The following is a 23,844-nucleotide window of genomic DNA, read 5'->3' as shown; positions in this document are numbered from 1 at the left end:
GCTACAGTGAATTTTGGGGTGCCTCTAGCTCCCGTGTAGATCCTCTGCCACTGCCTGTTCTGCCCTGCCTGGCCCGAGTGCAGCTGCCAAGAAGAGGCCGGAGCAGCCCCAGCCCCTAGCTTACAATGGCAGCCCGCCCTTGCCATGTGCACAGATCTGGGGGGCACATGCCCCACTTGCCTCCCACCACCCCACCCCACCCTGGCTGTACAGCGCCTGCCCCTGGCACACTCCCTCCCTCACCACATGGGCCTCGATCTGTCCTGTCCCATCCTTCCCCTATGCCCCTTTCCCCCAGTGGACTTACCAGGCAGGTGCTGCACTTCTCGCTGCGTGCATGTTGTGGCTGCTCACGTGCACACAGCATTTATGGATGATATTATTGGCCACGTTAGGCAAAACAATCCGATTGCTGATAATGTCAGTTTTCCTTTTGTCGGTGCTGATACGATATGGATCGATGTATTGGTGCAGATCTACTAAATGTAGTTAACTGATTGTGTATAGCATGGCTTCCCTCTCATTTTCCTGTACTGTGGTAGCAATTGGAACTGATGTATTTCAGCTATCCTTGTCACTGTATTCTTTTAGCAACCACACGAGATGTTCCTGTTTTTCCATTAGGTTGGTGTGAAGTGTCATTCCATGACTACCACCATCTTCAGGAAAAAGGATTTCTTCAGCACTTACTGTTTGGCAATAAAACTGTTGATATGTGCCACGCTATTGACCTAATCAATAATGCCAGGGTTTAACTTGCCTTTAGAGTTCTTCAGGAACAGATGTTAAAAAAGCTGAATAGAGGCAAACAATAAAGGTTGAAAAAATGCAATTTAAAGGCGATAAAATAGATTAGGAGAAATGCATTTGTGTCCAGGCTCTGGGAAATCAGCAGTAAGTGGACTCATTTCTTTCATGGAGCCAGTTGGTATCCTAGGTGCAGCAAGCATAGCCAAGGCAATAACTGACACAATAAAGGCAGGTAGAAGGATAATTAACTTACTTCACAGATGGTGCTGCTGTGATATTGAACTAAAGGTTTTTTTTAATACAGAGCAACTCCTGCACCTTATGGACAGACAGCATTAGCTGTGTTGCTGAGATCTGTCTAATGATGCCTTTTATATTTTCACTTCTTAATTTTTGCACAAGTTATAGAGACTTAATATTTCAGTAACACAGAAAGAATTAAGATGTGAAATGCATGTAGATAGATTTAGGAATGTTGATGACTTTGTACAGCCTGCTTAGTCTAATCCTGGCCTCATGAACACCTTGTCCTGAATTGAAATATTACCCCAAAATTAGAGTTGCACCATAGAGGTGCATATCATATCAGCAATGATAAAACGAAAATTGACATTGTTGGCAATTGACTCCATCCCATGCCCTGCCCCACTCTCACTGAGTAGCACCTGCCCCACTCCCACTCCCTCCCTCACCATGGAGTCTCAATCCACACCCCCCTACGCCCCTTTTCCCCAAAAGACTTACTGGCCAAATGCTGTTCTTCAATTTCCCAGGCTACATATCAACAGTGGAATTGGTATCAACTGATATGGCTGGTCAATAATGGCCATAAGTATCAGCTCAAAAAATCTTTATTGGTTTACCCCTACCTAAAATCTTGATAAGGGTTCCAAAAAGGTATTGCCACACATGGACACAGCTTGTATTTTCTGACATGCGCTTCTCATAGGTAGGCTCAGTCTTGTGGAAGCAAATTTACTGATGCAGGAAGCATTGAGCTTAACCAAGTTTTAACACGGATTACCTAAAGTTACAAGTTACTGTTAATGTGATTTGGTTAAAGGTCTACTCTTGATCTCTTTTGGCCTGAAAAGTGCTTACCCATCCATCTGTCTTGTTGGTTTAAGGATACATGTCTTTAAGAATAGAGATTGCAAGGTTTGAGTCATAGTAGTCTGCAAAACGATAGGTGAATGTGTTGGCATGGCTACTGCAGCCTGCTTTCAGTGGAAGAATCAGCTTTCTGTTAATCTATAGTGTGATAGAATGACTTAAAACAGAAGCTTGAAAAAACTGGTTTGCTCTTATGTTGCCTTTTGAGCTTGCTCAGCTTGTTTCCTATTTTGCAAAATTTTGTGTGTGACATTGGGCCATCTTGCCCCTGTTCATTCCAAGGGAGGAGGAAATCTTATTTAACTTGTGCATTGTGATGTCAGTTATGTCATGGGTCCAGAGTTTCATGCATTTCATTAGAAAAACAATGTATTAAACAAATTCCCATAGCCAATATTACTTTAATAAAGAGCTACTTTGGACTTAAGTTTAAAGGAACGTTATTTAGTTATGGATACCAGTTACAGTGAATAAGTTAATCTGAAATGAGGTACCTGCATTCCGTGCTGAGAGGCATTACATAGACTAGAATATTAATTCAACGAGCTACTTAGGCTGACAAACACGTATAATTAAGATTTCATTTGGAAAGAACACTAGAACAATATAACATCCAGAATGTAGGTGAGACAGAAATCTGAAGAAAAAGTGAGTAAATTAATGAAAACATGCAGTTTTGGTAAGATTGGGGATATTTACTCATAAAACATATACATCATTTGTTGGGGGTGGGGATATGGAAATGATCCAATTCCAGTACGGGCACACCTCGGAGATATTGCAGGTTCGGTTCCAGGCCACCGCAATAAAGTAAATATCGCAATAAAGCAAGTCACACAAATTTTTTGGTTTCCCAGTGCATATAAAAGTTATGTTTACACTATACTGTAGTCTATTAAGTGTGCAATAGCATTGTGTCTAAAAAAACAATGTACATACCTTAATTAAAAAATGCTTTATTGCTAAAAAATGCTAACCATCATCTGAGCCTTCAGTGAGTCGTAATCTTTTTACTGGTGGAGGGTCTTGCCTCGATGTTGATGGCTGCTGACGGTTGGGGTGGCTGTGACAATTTCTTAAAATAAAACAACGATGAAGTTTGCCGCATAGATTGACTCTTCCTTTCACGAAAGATTTCTCTGTAGCATGCGATGCTGTTTGATAGCATTTTACCCACAGTAGAACTTCTTTCAAAATTGGAGTCAATCCTCTCAAACCCTGCCGCTGCTTCATCAACTAAGTTTATGTAATATTCTAAATCCTTTGTTGTCATTTCAACAATGTTCACAGCATCTTCACCAGGAGTAAAAAACGCAATATCTGCGAAGCACAATAAAGCGAAGCGCAATAAAACGAGGTATGCCTGTATGTAGTTAACTGGATCCCTGAACAGATCATTATGTATAAAACAAAGTAGACTGTTCTCTCTCAGCTGGGGTCTTTTTTAATTGTGGTTTTTGGGTTTGATTGGCTCCCAAGCCTTATGATACAAATAATAAATAAAACTCTACTATCTCTCAACTGTCTCAATATTAACTGGTGAATTCCTTGTAAAAATGCCAGGAATGCATTTAATTGGGTTATTATTCCAGATAAGCTTTCTCTAAATCTCATGGTTTCATTGCATGTGATCTACCAAAGCATCTCCATGTCATTTTGGCTCCAAAGCCATCTGAATTTGCAATAGTTTGTTGAGTGGGGGGAGGGCGGTTGCTTTTCTTTGTTTTTATAAAGAGGAGTCATTGATCTGAAGTTAGTTTTCAGTGTAGGTTCTAAATCTGATGAGCATAAAATTAGACCACCTACAGAAGGAAAATATTTATAGCTTCGTGCTTATAATTACTTCAAAGTAGTAAGTTGGGATGAAGATGAACTTCCTACAATGCATGGTAAAGGCGGCAAACTTAAATAATTTTCAAGATGTTATCAATTTTTTTCTTATTTTTTGTGGTTGTTAATTATTTTTAAAGTTTTTTTTTAATTTTATGTTTACTTGTTAAATTGTGTCTGGGATATGGGGCAGTTAGGTTGCTGTTTGCAAAATGTGGGGGCAAAAATTAGCTGTGCAGTAGTTGGAAAAGAATAAAGGCACTTGCCAGCTTCAAGTCCAGAAGATAAGACAGATTTAAGTGAAATTCTTAGCTTTCTTGACTAAGAAAAAGTACTCATAATCAAAAGTAGTTGTTCTCCACCTTAGTACCTTGAGATCATTTCAAGGGTGCCATGGAGTGCTACACTATTAGACCTGTTAGGTTTGTGAACATGATTCACAAGATGAATTCAGAGGTTTCAAATAGAGATCCATAGTTGTGGTCTTTCTGAGTTCTTTGTAAAAGAAAAATTGCTTTATTATTTTTCTGTGCTCAAAAAAAACAAAACAAAGAAGTGAAAACTAAGAGCTAGCATGTTTGTGAAGGGTACCGCAAGTCTGTTCAGGTATGCCTCAGATCAAAAAGGTTGAGAACCATGCATCTATAGCTTGATTAATTTTTATTTTTATTTATTTATTTATTTATTTTAAAGCTTGGGGGGGAAAAGGTGCATTTTATGTTAACGCTGTCTTTCGGATTTTCATTGCTTCATGGACCTGGAAGCACAGTTGTTCAAACCATACATTTGTAGTATGCATCTTATGAAGTCTAACTGAATGGAACTATTTTCTGAATAAAATTTAGGCATCGGTATTGTTTTGTTTGAATTTGTTAGCTTTGTTAGGTGAGTTGACATGCATTTCAGCCCACAGTGCCTAGCCAAAACTTAACTCAAACTCAGTATTGTTAGATTCCTTTTATCTGAGGATCTCCCAAATTTTAATTGGAAAAGGGGATGGGTTAACTTGCATCTTAAAATTTTGGGGGAAAAGTTATCTATAAGAATAGCTCAGGGTTATACTGAAAGGAGGCCTACTCATAAGGAAATAAATAGCTTAGTAAAATGTGCTTTAAAATTGTCTACACATCATGTCTGTGGCCTCTTATTTCAATAGTTCCTGAATGTTAAGCAGGTTTGGGCTGGACAACATTAATCCTTCAGTAGAAATGCTCTAACAAGCACTTTGATGCCTTGAGAATGTGATGTTAGTAAAATGTAAAATTTCCAGAAAATTCCTTAAAAAAAAAAAAAAAAAGAAAAAAAAATTCCACCATAGTAAATCATTTTATCATTTAGAGTAGTTTGCCTGCTTCCCCTTTAGCACTAGAAGATAGTTTGCTCTTCCTGGATGTGCCCTGTTTTAGCCTGAGGTAGAAATCCTATGTTCCAACCACTCATTACCAAAGGTTTCATGATATATTTGTGTTGCTGCCTTCCAGAGGTTTTCATGGGTTTTCAAATATAGGTTTTGCATAGGTCTTCATTTAAAAATGTGCAGGCTCTTTAAAAAAGTGTTTTAGGTTAAGAAATAAGAGACTCTGAACTCACTTCAGTATAACTTTGTATCTGCTGTCTTGTTAAAATCGAAGTACCAAGATGATGATGAAAGCAGGAGGCTGACTTCATTCTGATTTTCTCTCTGTTTTAAGCAGTATAAATTCCAGATTGGAGTCAAAATTAAGATTAAAACTTTTTAAACCTCAACTTGCTTTGGCTGCATATCTTCCTGAATGACTGCTTTTAACCTTTCCGTTGCAATGTTTACATATATTAGTAATAATTAATGAATGAAATGCATCCCGCATAACACAACTTATGTGCAGTGTCTGGAGGGCCTTTAATGTTAATGTTAATGTTTTCAAAATCAGGATTCAGTCACAGAGATGAGATTTCTTTTTGCAGTCAGCCCATCAATGAACGCAACTTTATTTGTTGCTTTTATTGCAGTAACAGTTTCTTTGATGTGTGCCATGGTGATCCTTGCTCACCCTTGAGGTAAAGGGAAGTTTAATCTGAGCTGTTTTGAACATGTTATAGGATTTCAGCATCTGGATAAAGTGAGAGACGTTGATCAACAGGGGTACAATTTTAGGCTTATTTGAAGATATGTCTGAAATGTCAGTATATTAAGAGCTGTATAATTATGGGAAGCCATTTGAGTTAATTACTTAAGAACATCTGCAGCAAACTTTATACATGATTATAGAACTATAGGAAAGTACGGCTGGTAGGGACCTCACAAGATTATCTAGTTCAGCCTCCTGCTCAAAGCAGCATCACCCCTGATTATACTGTCTCAGCCAAGTGTCTGTCTAATCTGCTCTTGAAAATATATAAGGATGGCAATTTCACAACTTCTTTATGTAACCTGGTCCAGTGCTTGACCTTTGACCACCCTCATAATTAGGGTGTTTGAGTCTACTTTCTCTCATAGTCTCCAATTTAAATTTCCTCTGTTGCAGCTTGAGGCCACTGCTCCTAGTCCTGCCTTCTTTGGGCACAGAAAAAGCCCATCTTCATCTTTTCTATAATTGCCTTTCAGGTGTTTGAGGACTATTATTAAATCCCTTCTCAGTTTTCTCTGCTCCTGACTAAATAATCCCAATTCTTTCAGCCTTTCCTCGTAAATCTGCTTTCTAGGTCCCTAGTCATATAGGTTGCTCTGCACTGAACTCTTTCCAGTGTGTCCACATCCTTCTTGAAGTGTGGGACCCAAAATTGGAAGCCATACTTAAGATGAGGCCTCAATGGCGCTGACTGGATTATGTTGTTGGCTTCTTTGTAACAAGAATATGAGCATTTAAACTACTGGAATGCTCCCGGTTAAGTCAATTTTTCATGTAGACATCCATATTCATAAATGAGCTTCCATGCTACATACTCCCCATCGTTGTGCCAGGCATCCATGTTGCACAACACAAACCTTTTACATCCTGTAGTCATTTGCAGGAAGACGCATGACTTTTACATCTTTTGGAGTATAGTTTTGTGTGTCATCTGAAACATTTGTCCATAGTAAGAAATCTTTTTTTACAGTTAGGTCTTCAGGTCTTGTCCATAAGCTGTTACTTTGACAGGATTAAAGCACAGTATTCATATAAGAGCGTCCTTATAACTTCCATAGTAAGTGGGCCTGAGTGTCTAATGTAGCTGCCTACATTTAACTTGGATGAAGTTTGCATACGATTGTAAATATCATGCAAACACAAATAAGCGTTCTCATCCTGGATTTCATCACGTGCTACTTGAAATCTTGAGTGCTTCTGATAGCTGCCTACATTAAGATGTGCAGAACTAAGGGTGTCAGGGAATCTAGTCATACAACTTGCATTAATATCCATGAAAGTTGTGGTTGAATCCCCTATTTATCTTAGAAAACCTCAGCCTCTGTGCTTAAATACTTATACTTGTATGTACTTGTTAAATTGAAAGCAATTTAACCAAAGAGGTAGATGTATTTAAGTAGAATTTTGAAAGAAGTTTTTCCATCTTATTACAATTTCCAAACCTTATTCATTTTTTAGGCAATCGAATAATATTCTGACATGCTCATTAGTCATACTGGTTAAGAACAGCCTGTATTGGTGTCCTTTTTAAAAAAACTGTTGAGCTTCTACTTCATAGGTGGTATTTGATAAACTATAGTACTCTTCCTCTTGTTTTAATGCAGGTCTTGAACTGAAATCTAGCATATTTCAGTTTTCTACTCTTTTATGTAAGGTTTAATTTGATTCCCTTTAGAAATGCTCGTTAAGCATACTGGAAAATTACAGAATGTGAGGTGCATCATTTTTATTTACAATGCTGAGAGATCTCACTTGGGACAAAGTACAGTACTTGGGTGGGATAAAGAGGGAAACGATTTTTACCCGGAGGGCTTTTTTTTCTGTCTTGCTCTTTGTCATTGATTGTGAAAATCTTAGTTCTGATCAAAACCAACTGGTTGAAACTCCATTTGGAAACTAACAGTAGATGCTATTCATTGCTCAAAAAATTCACTTTGAGGCAGATTTAGTCTCTGTCCTCAGTGGTATAGTGTTTCTGTAGTCTCCCTCCTTCTGACTCAGGGCTTCTATATATATTTTGGGTTGACATGATCAGAGTTGTTTGAATTAAATGGTTCATTTAAGATTAGCTCTGGACTCTTAGCCAGATCCCAAATTGAGTAGTTATTCATACTTAAATTCTTCTTGCCATTTCAGCTGGACATATATATTTTTAGTTCTGTGCTAAAATGTTTGTTCCGTTTCTGTGAGTGTAGGTCAGTGGCAAATGATGTGAACTTTGCTGTAGTTTGGAGTGAGATCTTCTGGAATTAAATGCTTTCTGTGAATTTTAGATGACCTGAACAAAGTTTTATTGCCCTTGCATGCCCTAATTTTCTATGTGCTCCCAATATAACTCTTTCCTAGTAATAAAAAAGAAATACCAATGACTTGTTGGCTGGAAACCTGTTTAAAATATTAATTAATACTTTGTTGGTTCAAGAGATTTTATAAACAAGTCCAGAAAAGTCTGTGGTTCAGAGCAGGTGTTTTTGTCCTTAATATCACAAAAATTGTTTTGTTCTGAGATTTTAAAGTAGCACGTTACTTCATTTAACTGTATCTAACAAAAATCTCCTTATTATAGCGTCTTAAAAAATAATTGCCTGATGTGGCATAGCTGTCATCATGATGTCACAATGCTGCATTTAACTCAATTTCTTACCAATACCCTGAGGAATTTGGCAATTCTGTTGGCAGTCTCAGTATAGAGATACACCAAAGTAGTTACATACCACAAGCTTCTCGTGATCTGAAGCCCACTTTGTCAGATGTGACATCTGATTAAGTGTTAGCTAATGAAAGCTTGTGATAATATATTATACTTTGGTCAGTCTATAAGATGCAAATCTACCCTGTATTCTATTAGTCTCAGTGTAGTGAGTGCTGACAATTGCAATAGAGAAATCCTCACTATGGAAGAAAGATTGTTTTCCGTGTTTGTCTTGTATGGAAACTTGCTGATACCTTGTCAGCTTTCCTTATCTTCCTTTTTTAGAATTTCTGTGGTCTTAACTATCAGCTATCCATCTTTTTTCCTACAGATTCTATGGAAGTGAAGCCTATCATGACGAGGAAATTAAGGCGGCGACCAAATGATCCTGTTCCTATCCCAGACAAGAGGAGGAAACCTGCCCCTGATATCCTTGTCTTACAGAACTGGTAGAGCGCTAGTATACTCTGTGGTGGTGAAATGCACAGTGGGCACAGTACCATCACAGTATCATGACACACAAAGAAAGTAAAAAGGTTATTTTAGGGACCTGACTTAATCTGCCTGCATAGGGAATTCTAAACTGTAATCTTGTGAGGTATAACAGATGTTATAACAAGACTGGTCTTTTTGAGGTCCAATCAAAAGCCAATATTTCAGTCCAACTTTTAAAGTATGATAGGTTGTCTTAATTTTGTTATTGTCAGGAAAAATAGATTGTAATTTCTCATATGAACTTGTTTCATTTTCTATAAAAAGGAAAACTTTTAAAATGTATTTTGGTACTTAAATCCATCGGTAGATTCATTTGGCTTCAAATGAGAGCAAAAGGCTGTGATTCAAATAAGTCACCACTAGCAGCTGCTAGGAAAGACCTGTTGGTTAGATTTAGCTAGCTTTCTCCTTCAGATGGCAACTCAGAACTGCCACTTCACATTATGACTCTGTGGAAGAGCAGCATAGGAAAGAAAGATTTAATACAGGAACAAAAAAAGAAAAACTTTTTTTTCCCTGCAACGATACAAAGGAAACAGAAATGACATGTACGTAAATTTCTTTGGTATGTTGCCTTTTATTCCGCAGGTACTGTAATCTATGGAAATACTTACATAGCTCCCTTTCAGTCATGACCACTTATTTGAGTATTTAAATCAGCTGGAAGGGAAGGCCAAGGATGTTTGTTTTCCAGAGAGCAAAACTCCAGTTCTTCTATTTTAACCTATTGTATCTTGTATCTTTGGGGATTGATTTATAATCTTTATATATTGTCGCTGGCCAACTGTGCACTGAATGTCTGAGCCTAGTTCACTATGATTGAAGGAATCTTTAGCCTTATTTTAGACTGACTGGTCCTGCAGAACATGCCTTTAAAAAATTGTTAAATGGGATCTCTTATTTGCCATCACTCAGTAATATCTAGCACAAGTTCTCAACTGCTGCAGAAATTGTTTCGTAAAACTGTCTCTTCCAAGTTAAGCTTTGCCTGTCTATCTAAATTCTTCACCAGGGAAAAGCTTAATATTATACATAAGAGTCAAGAGTCCCTTGCTTGATTGTTTCAGCAGTACTAAAAGAAGCAGAGTGTAACAAAAATCCTGTCAGAGCCAGGATCTTCAAAGTGTTGTCACCCTTTAAGCACATGCCTTTTAAAGTGCAGGTGCTTAAAAAATAAGTCTATCTGAATACTTTTAACTTCAGCTTTAGAAGTAACACCTAAGGCTTCAGCTGGAAAAACAAAAATCAAAAAACGTCAGGCTACAACAGTTATTTTCGCTGTTGGGTCAAGTACTCAAACATCAAGACACTAGGAAAGAATTAAAGGAAAATGTGATTGTTAAACTGCAAAAATTTCCATTGGAACTCTAGAGTGGGTGTTTTTAATAAACAACAAGAATCCTGACTATATTTCAAGTTGATGATATTTCTTTAATTGTTATTCAGACAGTATTTTGTTTTGTTCTGAGATGTAATGATTTTTTCTTTCTCTTCTCTGCTTGTACCCAAAATGTGGGTTGCAAAAGGCTGACGATATCTTGCAGCTCATGTGCCAGCAGGTATTCCCCTGTTAAATGCAAGAGAAAAAAGACTGATCATATTAGCAATTGTTGTATTTGAAGAGAGTAAATGTCTTTGTCTAAAGTATTTTTGCTAGTGGAAGTGGTTAAGATGGGTTTAGTGTATGTGTTTGTATCCAGCAGTGACAGGTCTTGGTGATGCACTTATTATACCTAGGCTTGAATTCTATGGCATTAGGTGATATTCTTGTGACATTTTATCCATTCATAAAGATGCCATTGGGTTGTTTGGCTTTTGCCTTTGCTAGTCCAAAATACCTTGTTTATGTGAACCTTAATTCTGGTTACCCCAGTTAAATTATCTGTTAACAGATGAACAAATAATGGAGGACCTCAGAACGTTGAATAAGGTAGGAAGTGGCTTCATCTAGGTAAACGTAAAATTCTTCACTGAAAGAATTGGAGTCTAATTCCACTCCTTTTGCGTCATTAAGTAGGCTTTCTCATATTTTTCCACTGTTTAACATGATTAGAGACGTATCAAGACTGATTCTTTCCTGTCCTTTAAACAGGTTAGAATGTACCTATGAAAAATGGTAATAGTTTCTAACAAACTTCCTTTATATGCCCACCCCGATTAGAACAAATAGTAGGCGCCTGAATGACTTTGCCCTTCATCTGACTGCATAAACACTGATGCATGCTTACATTACATCACAGGGCTTAAAATCAAGACACCTTGGGTTTCCCTATTTCACTCTGCATAATGCTTACAGGGAGCAGGATGTATGCATTAAGGTGTTACAATTGTCTGGATCATGGTGTTACACCTAAGGTCTAGTCAGGTGTCTGATGAATCAGTTTGTGGCTGGCAAGCCCAATTTGTAAACGACACAGCTTTATTACAAGTTTCACAGATCCATACATTGTCTGAGTCAGAGTCTAAGTTTACAGCATGCTGCTTTCTTCTTTCTCACTTTGCTTCCATTCTCTGGATGAAGCTCAATGTGAAGCGGCTTTGATCTAGTGCCAGATGTTCCCTCCAGATTGGATGGGATTCTGTGCTCTTCTCCCAGCTTTCTACGCTTATGTTGAATGACTTCATATACTTTTTGCACACATCATGGCGCCACTTTCTATGTCAGAACCACTTTTTAGAACAATCTTGAATCTCGCTGTACAAAATATTCTTGGGGATATGGTCTCCTCCCATTTTCTTGACATAAACAATCCATCACAATCTCTTCTTTTTGATAGTGATTTCTAAGTGTGTCAGTCCAGTGTGGTCCAATATCTCTGTGTTTGGTATTATTTCTTCCCACTTTATTTTCAGGATCTTAGGCAGATATCTCATGTGAAAGCTGTTCAGTCTCTTGATGTGCCTAGCATATGTAGTCCACACTTTTGAACCATAAAGTAGGGATGACAGCATACAAGTCTTGTAGATTTGCATCTGTACCTTGGCTGTTAGTTTGTTGTTATTCTATGCACATTTCTCTAAAAGCCACAAAGGTGTATTCTTTCGTATGTAAAAGATTTAGCTTTTCTAGATAGACTTGATTAGATGAACACATTTCCAAGCAATTCCACATTCAGGATTCTGAAAGGGGCTTGTGGAAACCAGTGTAAGGTGATTGAAGTGTGCTTTCAGTTCTCTCACCAGTGATGATAGTTTAATGATTTTAAATATTAATTGCTCACCACCAGTTAATTGTTTTCCAAAGCTAGATTTGAACACATTGAAAGAATGGTGGGGCTTGGTTTATTGGGCAGTTGAAGAGTCAGTAATTTGACAAGAGGAAGCTGCAGAACTTAATTTTCCAGGTTTTTAGTGTCATGATCCTGATAATTTATCTTTGAGTCTTATGTACTGTTAAGTCTTATGCTCTGAATACTTATAACCTGAAAAAAAATTAGAAAGTAATATGGCATTGAAGTAATGTTCTCCCTTGATGTGCTTATGTCTCATTTACTTTTTCACATTAGTGCTTTTGTGATACAAGTTGTATCTCCAGTTTCTAAAAGTGCCTTGTTCTTCTTTTTACGTAGCTTAAATCACCCAAGAGACCAGGTAAGTGAATGATTATAGTAGTATTTATACCCCTGTTAGCATACATTTGTGACATTTGCTAAAAGTTTGCAACAAGTACAGTCTTTTAACTGGAGCTTTCAGTATCTCTTTAAGCAGCTACCTGTTCGAGAGAATGCTGCAGCTTTACTTCTTTTAAGTGCTGTCTTGTCCCTCCTTTCTCCTGTTTTTGGGTGTAATCATACCATGCAGATGTCTGTTAAATACGTAGATGAGAACATACAAAAGCAATTTGATGGTGAAGTCTCTTTCATTACATACATAGGTAGGATGCCTAAAACCCCCTCTGTTTTGGAGGCTGGCATTTGATCTTTGTGTTTCACTGTTTGGCTGAAAATGAGTCGAGTTATTTCTGCACACAGTTACTGTAGTCTGGTTGTATACTACCTGGTTTTATTTCATCTTTCTTCCATGCATTCAGTTACATAATAGATCAGATGGAAAAAGCTCATTCCAAGATCATACAGTCAAACAATAATGCTTCTACCCTTCAAAATTCTTTGCAGACTAACCTAGCAGCAGCTCTTTTGAAAATACACATTACTCCCACCTTGTGGTCTAGGAAGGAGTGATTTTTAAATGACGTGGCCAAAGAGAAAACGTCGGATCAAAAATACACATTTAAGTCCCTAGTTCTCTGTGCTTATATTGCATCCCTTGAATTAGTGGAGTTGTATTAACATATTTAAAGTTCAGCTTTGACTGCATAATCACAGACCCATCAGTGTTCTCATGCTAGTCTGAACATGCAATATGGTTGGGCTTTTTGTGTCTTTTTTCTGTTTTAGCATCTCCTTCCTCTCCAGAGCACCTGCCAGCTACACCTGCAGAATCTCCAGCCCAGCGGTTTGAAGCCCGCATAGAAGATGGCAAACTCTACTATGATAAAAGATGGTAGGTCTTAGTGAAGTCCTTACTGTTGCTGTTAGTCCAGGGTCACTCTATTTAGAGACAAAAGTAGTGCAAAGAACCTGCTTTGGAAAAGGCATCTTGGGCCAAGATGTTCCTAAGCAGGTTCTAGCCACTTGAGCGACCTAAGCATGTGCTTTCTATACATCTTTGGCTATGTTTGCTAGCACACATTGACATACGGAGGGATGCTTATAGCTACTGTATAAAGCTTATCTCTGGGTCTTTGTTATGTACTACAACACTACTCAAGCATTTCTGTTGAAATTAACATTAATAACATGCAGCCCTACTATTAGGAAAGTTAACCACCGAGAAATTCAGTGTTATCCAAATGTAACCAGCTGGGTTACAGCAGTTTCTTGTGTTTGAGTTTTATGTTGTGTGTGCCACAAGGTGGCAGAGTGTGATAAAATTACTTGCCAGCAAATTGAATGAAAAATGTTTGTAATAACAAAAGGCAAATAACCTTTACAGATCAAACCCACACATAAGACCCAGCTTCAGAAATAATGATCTGATTCTCTCTAATTTTTATAGGAGTGTGTAGCTAGGGAAGCATCATGATACATCAGGAAGTTATTTGGGGTTTTTTTTGCAAAAATGTTAGCTCCTTGAGTCTTAAACCTAATCCTATGAAATTATGAAACATGCAAGTGAGATTAATCAAGGAAGCAATCTACTTTTTAAATAGCAAGTTATTTGCAAGACTATTTAATTGTTTGGGGAATAGTTTGATATGTTGATAGCTTTTCTTGGTTTTCTGAGCTATTTCAACTACCTCACTGAAAGAATGGTATGAAATGAGTTGCGTTCAAATTGAACACACTAGATGTAGTTCATTTTCCTGTCAGACTTCTGGCCTGTTCTTTCCAGCTGTTAGGTGGGAGATGACAATGGAAGTACCTGATTTAGCACAGCAGTTGTTTTACAGACTTCTTAAGTTTATTTTTGCCAGTTCCCTGACACTATTTCACAGAATGTTAGGGTATGATTCTGTTTTTGTGTTGTAAGTAATATAACAAAAATATTTGAATGTGCAAAACTAAATTAAGTTATTTCTGCTCTTAATTGTTAGGGTGTTTTTGCTGTTTTTTTGCCTTTTGGTTTATTTAAAACTACTATCCTTTCACCCTGTTTCTGAAACCAGGGTATGTTGATTCTAGTCGCTCTCACACCTCAGAACTTTTAAGGATCCATGAACTCTAACACAATTACAACATCTTTCTATAATATCGTTCTTCAGAGCAAAGAGCTCAGTTTTGCACTTCTCAGTCAGAGGAAACTTCCACCAAATTTAAAGTAAGGTGTATGTGACTGACCCCAGGGGAGTTTCACAAAAGCATGAAAGGACTCCCTAAATCATGGACATGTGGCATGTTAGCACAAATATTTTCATCTCGCTGCATTCTTTTGTCATGGGGTTTCAGTGTGAAGGTTTCTGGTTGTTACCTTCTTCCCCTCCCCTTCTCCTGGGTCCTGTGCTGTTTTAAGATAAGTGTTTTATTTTACATTTTGCTGTAATAATTCTGTTCAGGTTTTGATTGATAGTAATAGTGCCTCTGCAAAGTAGCTGATATTTTAAAATAACAAAGTAACTCTTGGTGGTGGGAGGGTAATTTTTTTTTCTTTTTTTTTTTCAAATGCGTATTAAACCTGAAGCTGCTAGTATGCACCAAAAGTAATGAAACCTGACAGCTCAGAAGTGACTACTTTTTCTTCCCCCTGACAGCAGACATAAAGGACAATTATCTCAAAACAGTGAATGTTTAAGGCTAGAAATGGACTCCCTGAGGTCTTGTAGCAGCATTTGGCAAACTTATTTCACAAAACGGAGAATTAGTTGCAGGAATCGCAGCTGGGCATTGAATAATAACTTAAATAATTTTACCTCAGCCATTTTGTCCCCTGCTCCTAAAACACTGCTTGCAGTGAAACCTTTTAACTTTTAGGAGCTCGTAATATGGCAAGCTAGAGAGAATTTCATTTTTGAGAAGCTTCTATTAGTGACCACTCTTGCCTCCAGCATGCTTCTCCATTAGATTTGGTTTGTGTTCTAGTTGTGGCTTGTACTACAGTCCAGTGATTTTTGTGAAGAAGTCCTTTTAATGAGGATTTTGCCAGTGTTTGGGTCCATTACGTTAGTAGAAGGTAAGATTCCTACTACGTTTGAGTGTCTGCTTCTTGGTTTTTTCATTTGGTTAAAAAAAAACTTTGAAAAAAGAGCAAAATGTAATGAATTCTGCTGTTTAGAGGTTTTCTTCCCCCCCCCCTTTTTTTCTATGCAAGCTAGCTTGCATTCCCTGACAACTTTGGCTTAGTCCATTCTTCTTTTTTCTTAAAGACGTTGAATAGCTGCAGAGATAAAGCCATGTTTATCAACCTAATAGCCATGGTAACCCTGCTACTTCCCTGACCAGCCCACTTGTGTTAATGAGTCCCTGCTGTCTGTGTAGATCAGGCTTTTCTATGTACCAGTATGTATGGGGTTTGAGCAAGGTGGTCTTAAATGGTAGTGTGTTCTCCACCCCTGCCTCTGACCTTGTCAGAAAGGGACAGTTGGTTTGTTTTTTGTGTGATAAGAAACTTTGTGCATTTAATAATTGTACAAAAATCACAATTTTTTTCCATTCAGGTGAACTAATGCATTCTATTCATTGGCAGTAGGATTTTCATACTGGCCTGGGTTGCCATAATGAGGGTTCATACTGGCCTGGGTTGCCATAATGAGGGTTTTGATTACCTTGAGGTGCACCTTGTCTATTAACAGCCATCAGAGGCCATCATAACTGAATTTTAGTTTATTTAGCTTTTTCACTTTCATAGATTCATAAATGCTAGGGTCAGAAGGGACCTCAACAGATCATGGAGGCCAACCTCCTGCCTAGGCAGGAAAGAGTGCCGGGGTCAGATGACCCCAGCCAGATGCCTATCCAGCCATATTATTTGGCATATTGTTTCTTAAGGTGATGTCATGACCAGTGTGATGAGCTTGAAAGCCACCAGGTAGCATAGTAAATGGACATGACTCAGCAATGGGGGGACATAATTTAAATTTGTCCACTAAAGTTGTTATTGTGAAGGCCCCATTGGTATAGGGTTGAGGTACAGTCACCCTGTCCGGTTAAAAAATGAGAAGTGCCCAATAATGGTGTGGTCATTTAAATCCTGGTTAACTCACTGTAGGGTCAGAGATGTTGTGGCAGTTGATTGGGGTTTGTGCTGACCATTCTTTGTGCCATCAAGTAAGGAAGGAAAAGTCACAGGGTTTTGAAAAGGTGGACCATATTGGACATCTTGAGGGCAGCCAAGCTATTGGTGAGTGGAATGTGTCCCAAAGGGCATAGGATAATTACAGAGTTTGACTAGTAAGTTTACTTCGATATTTGTGTGGCAGAGATGGGGGGAGTAATGTTACTGAGGACTGGTAACATTAGGAGTGGAGTGGGATGTAATTTGTGTGAGACAAGACTCATTGTAACATGCAGCTGGGAGCCCATACAGGGGCATAGTAATCTGCAACTGACTAACACAGAGCAAGAGCAGATGAACATAGCATGGAGGCATTGGCATCCCAAGTGGAGCCTGCAAGTTTGGCAAGTAGGTTATTCCTTGTTTTGGTTCTTTTTTTTTAGCAGTTTTCTGGAGATGTGATTTATAAGTTTATAGGTGCACCTGACATCCAGTGGTGGGTTCTCTCCAGCAGCAGTTCCCACTTGTCGCCCTCAGGGGCTTAATTGTCAGCTCTCCAACAGGGCAATGCCCCTCGCACTCCCTTGTTGCTGACTTTGCCAGCCCCTCCAGTGTCATGCCGGCCTGTGCAGGCTTCTTTCTCTGCCTGCTTGCCTGTGCTGGCTTCCTCCAGTGTCACAGGGATGCTCTCTGCAGTTGGGACAGCCGGATGTGCCAGTGTCCAGGGCTTGCTGGTGGCCCACATACCTTCTTATGACATTAGCAGAAGCATACCCGCCCTCCCACACACAAGGAGAGTGTGCTTTTAAAACATGCAGGAGATGCCACATGCATCTTGGCATCCCTGCCCCAGGCAACTGGAAGGGAGGTCAGTATTTTCTCAGCCCCTGCTGAGCTGAGCTCCCCCTTTGCTTGGGGCTAGTTGGGGTGGGAAACCTCTTGCCCCCGGGAGTTCTGGGAGCTGAGTTGTGTGGTGCGGTGACAACCAATACGCCAGACAGTGTCATATGCTGCTATTAAATCAAGGAAGATGACACCAGTCATCTGTTTTTTCTGAAAGCCATTTTCAATTAAAGTGGTTAAGGCTAGAACTTGATTGCAAGCACTCCAGCTGTGGCAGAATCCAGCTTGGTCTGGGTTTAGGGCAGAATCAATTGCTGGAAAAATTTTGCAGAACTAGTCTCATGTATTGGAACTAGTGTCATGTATTGGACACACAGGATCAAGATTGTTTGGTAGCTTGCTGCTGGTTGTGGGTCTTTGCCAGGCTTGGGTAGGCCAATGGTTTTTGCTCGGCACCATGCTGATGGAATTCATCCTTTGATGCGTAGTATGTTTGAAGAAGAGTAGAAGCCAGTTACAAGCTCAAGGACTGAGATGTTTCAGAAACTCTGGGTGCATGTTGTCATAGCCAGTTGCAGTGCCAGATTTTAATTTTGCAAAGCACAGTCGAGTTCTGGTGGTGAAAAGGTTTGTGGAGGATATTGGTTCTAAACATTTTGATGGAAATTGTACCATTCTTCGCATACTCTTTGCTCAATCCTCGTTGTTACGGGGCGCTCTTGCCACTTTTAGAAGGTGGCTGGCAATGGCATTGGCCAACACAGATGATTGAATTTGGGCTGATCATTGAGCCACTCCCAGGTGGCAAATGAGTCCCCAGCTTCTCCAGCTGGAGTGACAGAAATTACATTTAAACTGAATAAACAGAGCTCTTGGCTGAAACTGTGGTTACTAGTAAGCTTCCTGGGAACTTGCTGAAGTTCCCACCTGAAGAAGTTCAACATGAAACTCATCATAATCCCTTGCCTGTGCCCTCTTTTAACCCAGGTTTTGGGGTGCAGGGTTTTTTTGTTTTATTTGGAGTTTAGTGTGGTAGAATATTTTTGCTGCAGCTAAAGGGAGTGAAACCGAGCCTATTATCTTTGTTACTGGGAAGCAACGTATCAATTTGGAGTATGGGAACCAAGCAAAATAGAACAGAATAGATTCAGTTGCTAGAGAGTTCCATGTCTACGCTGTGGTTATTGTGGAAATAACCATAACAATAATATAAGGATTTGCGTAATGACAAATGGCAGTTAGCCAATTGGAGTGTGGGGAGATGCATACTGAGCAAGTACTGGGTGACTTCTGCAATTTATCTATCTAAGCTAAGCATCATGTGTACCATAATGTGTAAGAGTGATGGTCCAGAAATTAAGCCACGATGGCTCCAGAAATTATGTGAGAGCCAAGTATTTCCTAAAGTGATATAATAAGAGCAGAGGTGAAAATCTTATCCTTCTCTAACTGTAGAGCATCTCTCTACTCTAAGATTGTTCCCCAGTTACACGGAAACATAATTTATTGTGTGACTTCTGCTTACAGACTTCTCTTGGGCAAAACGACAGAGACCAAAGAGCTGTGCTGGCATGCTTTATTAATAAGTGTATATTCAGGCCCCGCTACACATTCATATTAAAGAAATCAGCTATAGAGTTGTTATACATTTTCCAGCACTAACTTGATAGTTAGTTGGCTCTTTTTATAGCTGGATAGTAATTTTTATTGTGTGATGATTACTTTCCGCACATGGCTAATCTAAATTTATTGCACAATTAACCATTTAGTTGTGTGATAATTACTTTGTGCTTGAGGTCTGTCTGTCTTTGCACATGTGGCCACTCTAAATTTATTGCACATTTAACTAGTTAATTGTGTAATATACGTAATGTGTAACAGGGGCCTTCCCTGCAGAAAGTGAAATCTGGGACTTTGAAACTCAGCTTGTGAAAGCGGTATGAATTGGGGAGCTTTTTAACATTTTTCCCCTTTGCTAATTAATGCTTTAGACATGAATAAGACCATATTTTACCTAGTATGCTATATAAGCAAGAAAACCTAGACAGGCTTAAATACAGCATGCCTATGAACTGACAGCTTGCCTTCTTCCTAATACAGACTCTAACTGACAGGTTTGGGTATTAAGAAAATCAAGGAATTGAGAAATGAAGTATTAAAACATTGTATGTGTACATTTCTCCTTGCTGTTTTGGTGCCAAGCGAGCTGCTTTAAAAGTTCTAGTACTCCAAGTATGTCTCTTGCCAATAGTAAGTCTCAGGCTATGTCCATAGTGAGGCAGTTTGGAGCTTTGATTCCATGGACAAGGTTTGAGCTCCAGTGATGCTGCAGCTCCTGTTGGTAATTCATGATTCATAGTATTTCCTGACACTGCCAGAATAGAGCCATTGAGCCACCATCTGCTCAACCGTATTTGGGTCCCTGGTGAAACTGTTGTAGGGGAAGTTCAGCTGAGTGTTGGTGCTTGGGTACTGAAGTCTTGTAGGAAGCTGGTGGAGGAGGAGATTAGCTGGGGGTAGGATGCTGCCAGAGGACCAGCAGAGCTGGAAAGCTGCACCTTGGTTAAAAAATAAGGGTAGGGGCGGGGCTTGAAATTTGTTTCAGTGCTTCATTGTCTGTGTCAGGAGCCAGTCGTACTCCTGAAGAAATGCAACTTCTTATTATTTCTTTGTGTTAATAACGTAAGTTGTTTTTTAAAAAAAAAGTTTATCTATTTTTTTTTCTCTAACTTTCTAAAAGATTATATAGTCTGGACTCATTGCTTGTTTCCTTCAGATAAACATAAATCAAGCTACTCCTTGCTTTATGAGCCTTCACCAGCAGAAGATGAGACCTCAGCAGTGGCTAATGGTCGTATACATTGCTTTTTTGCAGGTATCACAAGAGCCAGGCTATTTACCTAGAGTCGAAAGAGAACACTAAGATCAGCTGTGTGATCAGCTCTGTGGGAGCCAATGAGGTAAGAGGCTGTTTTACTTTTAGTAACAATAAAACAGTAGCATGGATTAGTGCAGCTAATTGTCTGGTAGGGCTTAAAAAGACATCTGTACTCATGATTCAGATTGCCCGTTGGGATAGCAACCTTCTTCTTTGTGGGAAGGTATGGTTGTGTGGAGTTGGCAAAAAATCTGAAGTGTAATTGAACAACTATTTGCTCCACAGTCTTCATGAGAGAGAACATCACTGGCAGCAGTCTGTGTTATTAGCAGGTTTTAAAAATGTAAGTTTTTATGGTTGTATTTGATTTGAATTTGCGGCATTTCCATGCGTCTTGACAGATTATTCCCCTTCATATTTGCTCACCAGTACTTTTGGTATTCAGTCAGCCTAGTAAAACTGCAGTATGTTATACTGTGGTCTTCTGCTGATTTCTTCTCATTACTTACATTGACCACTTCCCTCAAGAAGTGGGACTGCAGAGTGAGAATCTAATTGCTTGAATTCTTGAGGTGACCCTATTCTATAAAGTTGCAACTGGCTTTTGGCAGCAGTACTCAAATTTGATTTAGTGCCTGAAATCAAACAGATGTTGATGGTCATGGGTTAGTCTTTGGTAGATAAGAGTCTGTCACAACATCATTAAGAAAATGGTAGTCTGCATTCAAGAAAGGCAGAAGGCTAATGTGGTGGGAAACTTAATATGTTTTACCCATGGCTGTGGTGATCCTACCATGCCCAAATTGTGGAATTGGTTAGGAAGCATGAAGGACATTTAAATTGCATCTCTCTGGTGATGGATTTAAAATCTCTATTCAAACAGTATGTAACTTACCAAAAATATTTATTTACATTTATTATCAAACATAAAAAGAAAACAATGCCCCCCCCCCCCCAAAAAAAAAAATCTAGACACCAGTGAGGCATCAGAGGCATATCAATTGAAATCTGGTTACCAAATTTAGATGTAGGAAGACTGTTTTCCTTAGCTATTAACCTACATATACCTATCATGGATTAAGTCAGCAGTGTTGGGACCTAAAAGGGGTGGGCAGCTAGGATTGATATGAATTAACATCTAACACAGCCGTGGCATACGAGAAATATGTCAGAATTGTGCAACGAAAGTTTATATGTGGCATTGTGAATTACTACCCTTTTTAAGAAATTAAAGAGTTGGTGTAGGAGTTCTTGATTTCAATAAACTTAATCAACCAAAACAATACCTTTAATGTGTATTGACATTGGTAATAAAATAGTGTTTTCCTTTTAACAAAATAAATCACAAATGGAAATTCTTTTTGTTACAATAATGAGAATAATTATGGAACAATCATTAGGTTCACTGGCTGATTATTTAAATGAGTTGTAGCAATTTGCCAACGGATGCATTATTAAAAATCCTGAAATGGCTAATTTGATTAGCGTTATTACAATTAACATTAAGGATCATAAAGTTCTAAATGATAGGGTTACACTGGCATTTTAAAAATGCAAGTTCTCTTGCCAGTGAACATTAAAAAAACAGGAAACCTTTTTCTCAATCAGTTGTAAAGGTCTCTGGTATTTTGGATCTAAACTTGACAGTGGCTTTGATTTACCTTTTTTAAAAAAGTATTCTGAATGGTTTTTTCTATTGAAGCAATTTGTCATTTTAAATATATTTGTATATCTGCAGTAGTAAGAATTTTTCAGTGCAGGTATTTAAAAAGCAAGCACTTTTTTTTTTTTTAATCTTCAAATACAATTTATTTAATGCATTGTGGGAGATGCTTCACTGAACAAAATCAGAGCAAGCTTTTCATTTGACTAATAGTTACTTGTCTGAACAAATCCCAGGACAGGTAATTTTATGATCTGTGGGTCTAGGGAGACTTATTCTTGCATTCAGCTTTAGCTAATCAAGCTTCCTGTTATGAACGGTCATGAAAGAGACCTCTGCATTCCTGATGATGCTAAGGAAGGGTAATTCTTCTTGTTATTGAGGTCAGAAAGTAGATGAGAAAAAGCTGGTGGTAGGATAGATTATTTCCTCTTACAGCAAGGTGGTGTGTGTGGTTTTCTTTAAAACCATGTTTTCCATTTTCTCAGGAGGAATAGAAAGACCTGTTCTTAGGCTGATATTAAGGATCCCTGAAACATTTTTCTTCATATGACTAATCTTGGGGTTTTTCCCTTTTATCTCTTTTGTGCAGATCTGGGTGAGGAAAACCAGTGACAGCACAAAAATGAGGATTTATCTGGGACAGCTTCAGCGAGGGGTTTTTGTGATCCGTCGGCGTTCAGCTGCATGACTGTCTGTGCTCTTTCTTCTTCTTTTTTTAAAAGAAAGAAACGAACCTCTTACAGGGAATATCTCAGTCTGTCCACTCAACCTTGGCAACAGAGTATGCTGTTGTGGCCTTTTGTGAGACAGTTTGTGGCTGGCCACATTGTTCCCAATAGTCCTTAAATCTCTAGTGATACCCAAACACTGCCCTGGACTACTTCTGGACTTTGCCATAAAACTTCTTGAAGGTTTTCTTTGTTTTTGGGAGACTCTTTAAGAAGACCCTGCATTATATTTTTTCATTTTCACATCTGTGCACCCTGAAATGAATATGTACATTGAAAACACCATAAGTTATATTTGGATCAAGACCATTGTGGGGACAGGGGAAATGGCGGGGTGGGGAACAGCTGCTTTTTGTCAAACTAGCTCTTTATTTTCCTGCAAAACTCAGGATGCTGAGCAAATGAGTGATCCTGCAAGCTTTCAGCTGCACTTCTGTAACAGCATCTAGTACGTGACATGAATTCTGTTGGCTAAGCCAGTGAAAGATTTCTCCATGCAATAAGGCACAATGAGGATTTTTTTTAAGGAAAGTATGAAAAGCATTCTAGAAACTTTTAATGTGCTGCAATTCTAGTGGACTTTTTAATATGCTTAAACAATCTCATATAGTCCAAAGCTTCCTTTCTCTTTCCATTAAAAACCTTTCATGGAACAAGCAAAGAGTGTGTCTTGACTACTAGCCTAGATTACTTGAAGTAGGTGGGTGAGTATGAGCCAAAGGATTAATTAACTGAACTATGAACTAGAATGTGAGACTGTCTGATTACTGTGTAGCACTGAAAGGTATGATTAAGTTCTTCATATTGATGACCCAAGTTGAATGAGTCATACTGGGTTAGTTGATGGGTAACTTATGTTGTTAGAGCTTTTGTGCCCTTGGAAGAGACCTGGCAATGAAAAAGGGAAGTGTTTTGTATTGTGTTTTGTGGAAATGAGGTTTCATATTCATATTATAACTTTTGGCATGTAGATTTTGTATTACATTATTAATATAAGTACAATTTAAACTGCTAAAAGTAATACAAAACAT

The 23,844-nt window shown here is 38.5% G+C and overlaps 1 protein-coding gene across 1 annotated transcript in view; it reads left to right on the top strand.

Moving 5' to 3' along the window:
• The window catches only part of SUDS3 (SDS3 homolog, SIN3A corepressor complex component), a 32,925-nt gene extending 9,451 nt beyond the window's left edge, over positions 1-23,474 (top strand). Inside the window, exons 7-12 of the mRNA XM_019539250.1 lie at positions 8,825-8,920; positions 10,857-10,918; positions 12,558-12,579; positions 13,386-13,491; positions 20,417-20,501; positions 22,675-23,474. Coding sequence (XP_019394795.1) covers positions 8,825-8,920; positions 10,857-10,918; positions 12,558-12,579; positions 13,386-13,491; positions 20,417-20,501; positions 22,675-22,773 — 470 coding nt within the window. The 3' untranslated portion in view covers positions 22,774-23,474. The remainder of the gene's footprint in view (positions 1-8,824; positions 8,921-10,856; positions 10,919-12,557; positions 12,580-13,385; positions 13,492-20,416; positions 20,502-22,674) is intronic.
• Positions 23,475-23,844: the final 370 nt, after the last annotated feature.

This window comes from Crocodylus porosus, unplaced genomic scaffold (genome assembly GCF_001723895.1).
Source record: "Crocodylus porosus isolate Cpor-Errol unplaced genomic scaffold, CroPor_comp1, whole genome shotgun sequence".
Taxonomy (NCBI): domain Eukaryota; kingdom Metazoa; phylum Chordata; order Crocodylia; family Crocodylidae; genus Crocodylus; species Crocodylus porosus.
The sequence above is the reverse complement of the archived record's forward strand: the minus strand, read 5'-3'. Positions and strand labels throughout refer to the sequence as shown.